This window comes from Zea mays, chromosome 7 (assembly GCF_902167145.1).
Source record: "Zea mays cultivar B73 chromosome 7, Zm-B73-REFERENCE-NAM-5.0, whole genome shotgun sequence".
In the NCBI taxonomy this organism is placed as follows: domain Eukaryota; kingdom Viridiplantae; phylum Streptophyta; class Magnoliopsida; order Poales; family Poaceae; genus Zea; species Zea mays.
Genome location: NC_050102.1, coordinates 48,704,497 through 48,715,246, shown reverse-complemented (window position 1 = coordinate 48,715,246; position 10,750 = coordinate 48,704,497). Strand labels below are relative to the sequence as shown.

Sequence of the window (10,750 nt, the reverse complement as noted above, 5' to 3'; positions counted from 1 at the left end):
GAAATCAGTTCGAAGCGGATCCAGACCTCCCCATTTATATAGATGAAGGGCTACGGCGGATTGAACCCCCAACAATCGATCAAATCCAGTTTATTACTCGTTTTTACCTTATGCATTAGGAGTAGTTCTAGTCTAGTTCTAGTTTAGCCCTAGTTTAGTATTCCAATCCCCAAATTCTCCACTTCTCTTCGACTCTACGTCGATTAGAGGAGTCTAGGTCGGCATACCGAGCCTAGACAACCCCTAGGATCTTTCCTCCCCGACGGGGTCCCTCCCGGGAGCGAGATCCAGGCGCCGCCGGTGACCTTCGCCGCCCCCTGCGCACGCGCGGACCGTCCGGCCCTAGGGCGCGGACCGTCCGGCTGTCAGGCAGGGAACGCCAACCCCTTTACCAGGTCGCGGACAGTCCGACCCCTGGCCGCGGACCGTCCGCTCCTGTGCAGAGGGCACCACCGCCGATTCTTGTTGAGTGTTTGGCGCCCGAAAAAGGTGTCAACAGGTTCTATCTCTTGGATTTTCTAAGACAAACTATTGATAAATGTATTTCATGTGAATTAAGACAAGCTACTTTTTTCCAGCTCCGAGCGAGCTTCCTAGTTCATTACACAGAATATCACTTCATGGAATTAGCATAAAATCATTTTTTAGTAGAGGTCCTGGTCGATTTAGCCTAAAGGTTGCCACCATGAGAACTTTCTACTGATGAACTCTAATTCGAAAGCTCCATTTGTGTTTGGTGAGAAATAATAATACAAATATATTTTTCCACAATGATTCTTTTGTTGCCAATATCTCACTAAATGGTAACCAATTAACTGTCCAAAGTGTTAGAATATATAATTTACTGGCACACAACTATATTGTCGATCGGGTTGCCAAACAAGTAAATCCGTGTGGTCAGTGGTGTATAAGAAATTCCGTATTATATTAAGGAATAAGTGCACAAACTATTGCTGATAGATGAGAGAATAGATTAACCGTACCTATATAACGACAATAAAATAAGCATCAACATTGTTATCCAAGTGTACAGCGTCCAAGTCCAATGGTTAATTGGAACAAGATCACGTGCAGTGCATGTGCTCTAGTATATTATGCAGCTTTGAAGGCCTCCTCCGAAATATAGGTTCGAGCCGGAAAGAGGAGCTACCGTTTTTTAACTTTTTCGCATCGTACATTTCATTCCATGCCTGCACTATCTCATCGATGTTGAAGCTTAATCCTGCGTAAAATAGGGGAAAATTAATTAAATGGATAATTGCAGAGGAGAACCAAGGAAATTAAACAACAAATTAATTAATGAATTAAAATGGACACAGCATCGTAATATATATATACCTTCTTGATTGTTTCCGTTGACACAGTGGTTCTTCACCATGACGCTGATGTCCGCTACGGAAGCGCCTCCGGTCTTAAACTTCTCAATGGCCTCCTGAAGGCTTTCCTCCCAGCTAGAAAGCCCCAGCTTGAATTCCACAACGGAGCGTTCGTAGAGAATGGTGCCCCACGAGATGTTGAGCTGCGAGCGCATGTTGGATGCCTGCTCAAAGGCTTCATCCGGCGACAGATCTTTTCCCTGCTCACTGAGGGCCACCAGCTTGTCCACCACCGCGGCCGCCTTCCCCTTCCTCGACTTGGACAGCCCTTTGACTCGCAGATACTCGATCCCTTCCCACATCTCCATCCCCTTCTCCATGTTGTCTTCAGCGTGGTTGAAGAGCTCCAGCACCTCGGTTCCCATGTCCACCTTGCACGTGTCGGCGTAGCGCCACGAGAGCTTGGCCTGCTCGAACTGCTGCTGCCCGAGCGCGATGAGGCCCTCGTAGAAGTCGGGCTTCACGTCTATGGAGTCCTCGAACTTCCTGCCGGCCTTGACGTACTCGGTGCAGGCCCACTCGTACGCGGCCTTCACCTGGGCGAGTATGGACTCCCTGGAGGTGTCCTCGGATAGAACCAGGCGCTTCCTGGCGCGGGACATGTGGATGTTGCCCCAGTTGAAGAGCGCCAGCGCCGCCATCTCCTGGAACTTGGCCTCCGCCGCCTGGAATATCTCCTGCGCCTCCTCGCTCGTGATGGTGTCCTCCATGGCCTCGTAGTAGAGCCGGATGCCGAGGTCGCGGAGGTCCACGCACGCGTCGGAGTCGAAGCCGGCGTGGTTCTTGAACAGGCGAGCGAACTGCACCATCCACTCGTCGGTGGCGCAAGGAGGGTGACTCCGCTCGTCGTCCCTCCTCGAGCTCCCGCACTCGTACTCGTCGGAGGTAGTGTGGGCGCTGTAGTGGTTCAGGTTCGGCTCTCGCTCAGGGAGACAGGACAGCTGCTGGGGCATCACCAGGTCCCTGGTGATCTCCCGCTCGGGGCTCACCTCCTTGATGTGCAGCCGGACGGGCACCTGCGGGTAGAGGTCCTCCACCCACCTCAGATCTTCGGTGGAGGTGATGGTCACCAGGTCCCCCTCCTTGTCCATGAACTTGAGAAGGAACGACTTGAGGTGCGGGTTGTACTTGTACCGGGCGATGTCCATCACCTGCAACAGGCTGCAGTTCTCGGGGATTAGGACGATCCTTATGTCGTCCCCGTGAACGAACTTGAACTTCTTCTTCACCACCTCTCTGGCAGCCTCATGGTTCTCCCTGCTGCTGCTGCCGGCGTATAGTTTTGGATGCTTTTCTCTAGCACCACCGTAGTTCGATGTCCTGATGGTGATTTGCCGTTCTGGCGGCATGTACTTTTCGTCCAGTAAGGAGTGCTTCCCCGGCAGGCTGGCGCTGGCGTTGGCGTATCTCTCGTATCTTTCCTGCGTCGTCGTATGCCTGCTATGGCTGCCCACCTCAAAATGCTTCTTATTACGCCTCTCCACGACGCTGGCTTGATTATTCTGTGCCGTCGTCGTCGCCGTGTGCTTTCCCTTCTCAGCAGGCATCTGGATGCCTTTCACCAGGATCTCGTTGAGATGCTTCTCATGCTCATCTTGGCCATGCCTCCTCCCCGGAGAGTGCTGCCCTGCAGCTTCGTTCGTGGCACTGGCACCACACTGCTTGCTGTACTGCTCGGCGGCGTTCTTGAAGATTTTCGTCTCTTTCTCTTCAGGGTGGTGCCCGTGCCTGTGCTGCAGCAGGCTGCAGGGCTTCTCCTGCGTCTCTGAATTATTATGCTTCCCATTACTACTGCCGCTGTGTCTCTCTTTGTCGCCATCATCCTCGTTACTCCCAGCATGGTCCTCTTGGCCATCGTCGTTATTCCCATGATCGTCGTCCACTTCCTCCCCCTGAATCATCTCCCACACCTCCTCCTCCACGATTGAGTTCCTAAATTTCCGCGACACCCTCCTCTGTATCCTCTCCTTGGCGAGACTACTGATGGCAGCAGCAGGCTCGTGGTGGACCGACGACGACGCAACCTGTCTCTCCAGCGACGACACGTCCTCCTCCATCTGCATCACCTCCTTGATGCTCTCGTACAGCTCCGACGCCGTCACGTTGTTCGGCTCCAGGCTCAGAGCCTTCTCCGCGTCCCTACAAGCTAGATCTAGCCTATCCAGTGCCTCGAAACACCGAGCCCTCTTGAGCAGCGCCTTCGTGTACGCCGGCGACGCATCCAGCGCCGAGTTGCACTCGTCGATGGCACGGTGGTACTCCTCGGGGTTCATGTGCATGTAGCATGCCGCGATGTTGCAGTGGAGGAAGGCCACGTCGTTGTGGCCCTGCGGCAACAGCTTGATCGCCTTGTCGAACTTGAACGCCGCCCCCTCGTAGTCCCTGGTCTGGAATAGCCTCGTGCCTTCCTCCTTCAGCTCGGAGGCCAGCCCGATGAAGACGGCGTCGTCCTCGTCCACCGCTGGCGCTGGGTGCGAGCTGATCTGCTCGCCGCTGCATTGGCTGCTCCTCGAGTTGCACCTGCTGGTTCTCGGGCTGCCTCTCGATCCCGATTCACTTAGTTTCTTCTTCTTCGGTGTCTTCCCCATACCCTCAAATCTAATGTAATTATATTCTGGCAGATTCCAATTCGCTTCCACTTGTTTTTTGGCGCCTCCTTTCTCTTGTGGCTTCTTTCAGAAATCAATCAAGATCTACGTACTGAATCTCTTCGATTCTTCTTTGTAGATAGATACATATAAAAACACGAGCGCAGCAGGAACAACAAAGAAATCGAGATGTGGGAAAGAGAAACTGGGCAACAAGGATTCACACCTTCCTCTTCCCCGATACATGCCTACATCGAGAATTCGCTGTAGGGAAAAAAAGCGGAAATCATTGGGATTTGGGAGACGTCCCAAATTCGAGAAGAACACTAGCTACTAGTCTGCAAGAGGAATGAGGAAACTGACGATGCAGACGCACGAGGAAACATGCATGCATCCTACGGGAATGGAGCGAGGAAAGGGTGTGTGGTTGGAGCCCAAGGGAAGCCACACACTTTTTAGCAATTTCTATTATTAGTTTTTTCTCCATATGTTTATTGTATTGGCATAATCATCATCCCAAAGCACCATGTGCCAATGCACTAAACCTTTATTTATTTTTTCCTACCTCTTTTATATAAGCCAATTAAAATTAAGGGCGGGTCTAGGATGGCGTGTAGACGCCTGCCTTAAATAGAGCGTTGTTTGTGATCTTATACACTCGGCTTATTTGTTGCATGTGCTTTGGTTCTTCTAATTTTTCTAGCTTGTAATTATCTTGGTGTATAGAAGTGGTAATGTGCTCTAAATTTTACGCTATAAAATTTAATAACTAAATCGGATTAAAATCAGACTTTGTTTCTATTTATTTTTTAATTTAAATTATTTAAGAGCTCAAATAAATTGTGAATAGACATTTAGATCGTTATCTATTACCATGCCAGGGGTGTGTCAAATCTAATTTCGAAGGAAAAGCCAGGTATAAACTATGTATGTCTAAAGATCAAGAATAACATAGCTCGACAATGTGAGTGAACATCACATTACAATATTTATATTTTATAGAATACATTGTTAAACTCTTATTGTACGTTAGGGTGTTTGGTTTAATGAATGAGCTAGTCTATCATCTTCTTACTTCTCACTTTTTTATTTGGTTTGTAAAATGGAATGAGTTGATATATCACTACCACATTCCTAATAGTTAGTTAGTACTAATATAATTAATATGGTCATCACATCAAATTTGAGTAATTGATTCATGATGCACCACCTCATTTTGGATAGAGTGATTCCTTCAACCAAACACTCCATAAGAACTGATTTGGTGATCAGGGATCAAGGGGGGATTGGAGGGGATTGAGGGGGAAATTAGTTCATTTCCCTCTCAATCCCCTCCAATCATCCTATTATCCCTTGTCACTAAATCAGCCCTAAGTATTTAACAAAACACAAATAACTTAACGAAAGTGTTGCGTTCAAAAGTGACTGTAGAACGGCGGCAAACGATACTCTGCACCGGCAAGCTTACTTATTATAAATCACCTAGAAGGCTAGAACTTGTTGCAGTCCTAAAATTAAAACTCCTATTTATAATCTGCCGCATCTCATTCTTTTGATCAGCGGTTACAATGGATGCAACATAATTATAATAAACAAATTAAGAGTGAATATATATTGCACACAACAGGTATTCCATTTAGATAAAAGTAATACTCTCTCCGTCTCAAATTAAAATTTGTTTTAGTTTATTAATGGGTTCATACAATATTTGTTGTATGTATTTTATATATATATCTAGGTTTATCTTCATCCATTTGAATATAGACATAAAAACAAAAAGCTAAAACGATTGAGATGAGGGAGTAGCTTTTAGTTGATCTAAGTTTTAGTGCATTTAATTTGCTTGCCAAAGCCCGTTATAGTTAGACAAGTATATCATGAACTAAAATATATAAAAGTATATTATCTTGTGGTAGCAACACAACAACAACAACATTAACATTATCACAGTCCATGTTTCTTCTAATCAAAGAGTTAATAGACCACTCATAACCGGAAGTACGAAGCATATTTTAGTTTATTAAACCTTTTCATAAATTGTACAATTTACCCATGAATTGTGATTCACATATGCATAGGGGCATGACACTCCATTTAAACACTACAAATTGTGAATCGGCGGGTTTCTCTTCAAAGCTTTTACAAAGAGTCACTAGTGTGTAGACGCCTATTATATGTTTTATCCCAGTTGTTTAAATATAGTCATGATCTCTAAGGCGGTAACTTCAAAATAATAAATCCAATAAATAGTAGGATGTTGCACTCATCCTTAACAGAACATGGGCTATACCCTAGAAACCCCATCATGGCCTTTTGGCTAAGTGTTGGCACTAGATCTTGACTAGATCGGTATTCACCCATTACGATCGAAGGACTCAAAGATAGGGGTGTTCGGTCTAAGCAAAAAGATGGATCTTATGGATCGTTGTATCGTAGATAAGTCTTTAAATCATAGACAGATGATAGATTAGATGGAAAGTTTGGCTAGGAAGTGCTTATCGATTCTGGTCTATAGGACTATATAATGTAATAGTTTGTAATCATGATAAACAGAAGACATTCATTTACCAAGCAACATGTGCTTCTCGTCTCCTTGACGCATGGCCACCCCTAAACCGGTTAAGCAAAAATTGTGCGCTTTGTAAAAGACAGACGAGATGTGATAAAAAAAAGAGTTAACTTGGCTCCTATGAGCAGAATTCATTAGAGAAGTTTTCCATCCCAAGTGGGTGGCCAATCATATACTTGTACAAAAGAAAAAAATAAACAATGTGTGTGTCTGTTGATTATACGTTGTAAGTGCAATCAACCCCAATTGAGGGTTTTAGTGATTAAATGACAAAACGAATAAAGTTTCTAAAAAGTTTGCTATGGGAGGGAGGGGAAGAGAGAAACTAGCTCTGGTACTAGGTTGGAACGGGAATCCCTAACCCTTATCAGGGTAGGGAGTGTATATATGAGTGTTGTGGGCCAAGGACCATTACAATGGAGGTATACACAGTGATGTAAATAACACTCTATCAATTTGATGGACCTTGTATCAAACTTGATGTAATATTGTACTTTAAAGTTGCTTAATTAGTTGTATGGTGATGTGCAACTTGTCATGTATGTGTGTCGATCCTAGCGTGACATGTACCGAGACAATCAGATTTGTCTTTATTTTAAGTGGGTTGTTGTGGGACCATGTACCTTTTGATGTAGAGTCATGTGGATAGCCCTAGTGAAGCTTCCCAATCCTTTGGGACTCAAATGTGATCCAAATACTAATTCCATGAGGCTAGTATACACATTTATAAATTGGATGGTTCTAGACCTACTTAAACGAGATAAACCTATATAGGTGGCGATCAACTTTAAGAGTTGCTCCATAACTCGGGACATATCATCAGAGTGGGGCTGAAGCAACCCACTATATGCAGCGAAGCAAATCAGCGGTTCAACAGCCATAGGCATGGTTGGGAACAAGTGTAACTCTTACCCGATCAGTGATCTCCTTCCCTAAGAAAACAACAAATAAGAAAGAGTGAGTACTTACGTACCCAACAGCCCACCTTCACACATGGAATGGGAAAATCAGATATAATGCATGGAGTATGTGGAGCTTAGGATATTTTTGCAGAAAAGGCATTTTTGATGCAGAGCTATTTTGTAAAATATTTTATCATTTTCAAAGTGCATCCTCCCCCAGAGGAGCAAAAAGTTTTTCAAAATAGAACAAAATCCTCTACACTAAACCATCCAGTAATATCGGTAGTTTTCCACTGATTTTTATTTTTAGAAAGATTGCTATTGGACTTCTCGTCCACCATAGCTCATGGCTCAACCGCAGGACCTTTTAAAACCATTTTTCAAACCATTTTGGAAAACAAAACACTAATTGTCAAATCCATGTCATGACTCATCCATATTCGTGGACACAGACTATTTGAATAGATTTTTGAACTCTACGCAGAGGTGTACACTTTATCCACTAGTCCGGCTCTGCGATCTCATGGCCAATGAGACACGAATCCGAAACTCTTTCCTCCCCTGCACGACTTTACCTTAATGGTTATACAGAAAGGAACAAGGACTCCTCCTCGCCAAAACTAGGATGAAACTATTCCCCCTCCTTGCCCTTCCGGTGCTCCCTAGCCACCATAACCCTAGGGTGCATATCGTGCAAGTTTGGTGCAAGGAAAATGGACCCCAACACATTTGTATTAATGATTTTGGTGTTTGCTGGTCAACATAACCTGCGGACTAATGTGTTTACTAGTGTTTGTGTTTGTAGTTCACAGGACGCTAAAGTGACTTGGACTAAGGCACTAAGGAAGTAACACCTCAAAAGAAGATAGTAAGAAGACCATAAGTGAAGATCAACAAATATCAAGCAAAGTCCAAGACATCAAGAAAGTGTTGCCACTGGTGAGCCGTCTGCTGAGAGCACCGGACTGTCCGGTGCACCAGGGAACAGTAGCCAACAGCTACTTCCTGGTGGCACTTTGGAGGAGAGCCGGACTGTCCGGTGTGGCACCAGACTTTCCGGTGCAAGGCTACACACGTCAATGGTCACTTGTCAAAATGTCAGATCTAATGGCTAGTGGCGCACCGGACAGGGCACAGAACTGTCCAGTCCCTACCACCGGAGTGTCCGGTGTGCCGTAGAGAAGCACCAGCTTTTCTACAATGGCTAGTTTTGAGTTGTGGCCTATATATACCTCACCCAACCGGTCATTTGAAGGTGTGGGAGCCCTAACAACATACCAACACATGTTATAGACATTTTCCAAGTGATCATACACCCAAGTGCTTAATAGAATCACTCGGTGATTAGCGTAGGTGCTTGGCGAAGTGCTTAGGTTAGTTAGACCACTTATGCGCTTGTTATAGGTGAATCCTAGTTAGTTGACTGTGTTTAGAAAATCTCACATAACCCCTTGGCTCTTATGTGAGTCATTGTAATTGTACCAAGTGGGGCGTGAGTCTTGCGAGACCGTGACAACCGAGTTTTTGTCACGGCCGCCACTGTGTACCAGAGGGAACGAGGCCTGCATCATTTTGGCTAGAAGCTCGATAGTGGGACGCCGGGGAGCATCCGAGAGGAGTCGGAAGCGGAGCACCACTTGCGCGTGGAGAAGGCCCATGGCTCTCTACGGAGGTACTCGACCATGGTGCTTGGCCCTCGCGTGGGCTACCCTTTGCGTAGGGGCACCAACGACGATTAGTCGGGACCTTGAGTGGTTCCGGATAGGGATGAAAACGGTCGAAAACGGTATTTATTCGGTAATCAGTTTTTAGTCATTTTTCTTTGATTGCGAATAAATAGGATATAAAATCTACAATACAAATTTGTATTCTTGTTTTTAACATCCAGCTTGTAAAGATTCATAAAAGGTAAACCTCAAATTCATCATATATTTTCTCAAATAATAGATATAAACTTCGGTATGGATTCGGAAATAAATTCGATAATTTTTTCAACGTTTCGTGTTGTAGGGAGCAAATAATACATTAAACAATTTGTGTAATATTTTATTCATATTCGTACTAATGCGCTAGATAACATAAGAAAAGATCAACATCAAATTTTATGCATATCTATTTTAAAATATAAAATTTGTTCTAACAATTCCCATTACCGTTTTCATCCCTAGTTCCGGATACCTCGTTAAAAATACTGGCGTCGTCCACGAGAGTTTGCTTTCTCTATTAGCTCTTTAATCTTTCGTATTTACTCTCTCTACTTAAGTTGCAACCTTTACTAGTCTTAGTGTAAATTATATAGGATTCAAACTTAGGTTGCATAACTCTTTTTGCGATAGAGATAGCAACATAGACAAAACCTAGTTTGCACATTCTAGTTAACTTATTTGCATAGGTTTTGTTCTAGGGATTACTTTGTGGTCTAGTTTAGAAAGAAGATTTAGAAGTCCTAATTCACCCCCCTCTTTGGCGTTACTGTTTCCTACATTCGGATCCAACGACTACCCATACAGTCTCGAGTGGTTGTACTTGATAAGAGTATAGGTAAGGAGTGATCACAAACCAGACCTTATGCGAGAGGGACAATACTTCATGCTCACACCTAACCCGGTTGAGCCAACACTTTAAGGCCCTCTCAAACCAGGGAGTCCCTAATCATCCCACTCAAACGTGACAAGGGTGATAACCCTTCATCATACCCATTTTGAAAAACAAAACTTTTGAAAAACCCACACCTTTTCTCAAATCATTTTGTAATAAAAATATCAAGGAGTATAAAGATGAATTGCGGAAATGTTCTAAGGCTAACATGTAATGCATAAAATAACATGATGAGGGATGTGTTTGAAAACATAGGTAATTTATGCATCAAAAAGATCCAGTGAGCTTGTCGTGCTTTAACCAACGAAAGGGTGAGACCTCGTGGTACTAGCTTCTAGCTCCATCGTCTAGCGTAGACTTGCGGAACTGGTCTTCATGGGACAGCATGAGCGTTCTGATAACTACACAGCAAGAACAAGCAAACATACAAACAACAAGTATATCAATAAAATTTTGAGTAGAGCTTGTGTTGACAGAGTAGAGATGCTTACCCGCAAGATATATTGGAGGTGAACTAACACTAGAACTGTAGTGGCAAAGCGGGGTACCGAGTGGGTGGGGTTTGCCTTGGCTCCGGGTGCCGAGGGTGTGGAGAGGGAGAGGGTAACCCCAGGGTGTATTTATAGCTAGGTGTGTATGGTTTAGTATGGTAGAGTTTACTGTTTATGAGAATAATGGTGAAAGAATCAGTTTGAATAGGGAATTATAGGCGAAATA

The 10,750-nt window shown here is 44.6% G+C and overlaps 1 protein-coding gene across 1 annotated transcript; it reads right to left on the bottom strand.

Moving 5' to 3' along the window:
* Nucleotides 1-906: 906 nt before the first annotated feature.
* Nucleotides 907-4,542, bottom strand: LOC103632340 (Octicosapeptide/Phox/Bem1p (PB1) domain-containing protein / tetratricopeptide repeat (TPR)-containing protein). The gene is made up of 2 exons (XM_008654149.3): nt 1,339-4,542; nt 907-1,222 (listed from the first exon to the last, which is right to left on the bottom strand). The coding sequence occupies exons 1-2, from the start codon at nt 3,962-3,964 to the stop codon at nt 1,065-1,067; spliced, it is 2,784 nt and encodes a 927-aa protein (XP_008652371.1). The 5' UTR covers nt 3,965-4,542; the 3' UTR covers nt 907-1,064.
* Between the last annotated feature and the right edge of the window lie 6,208 nt (nt 4,543-10,750).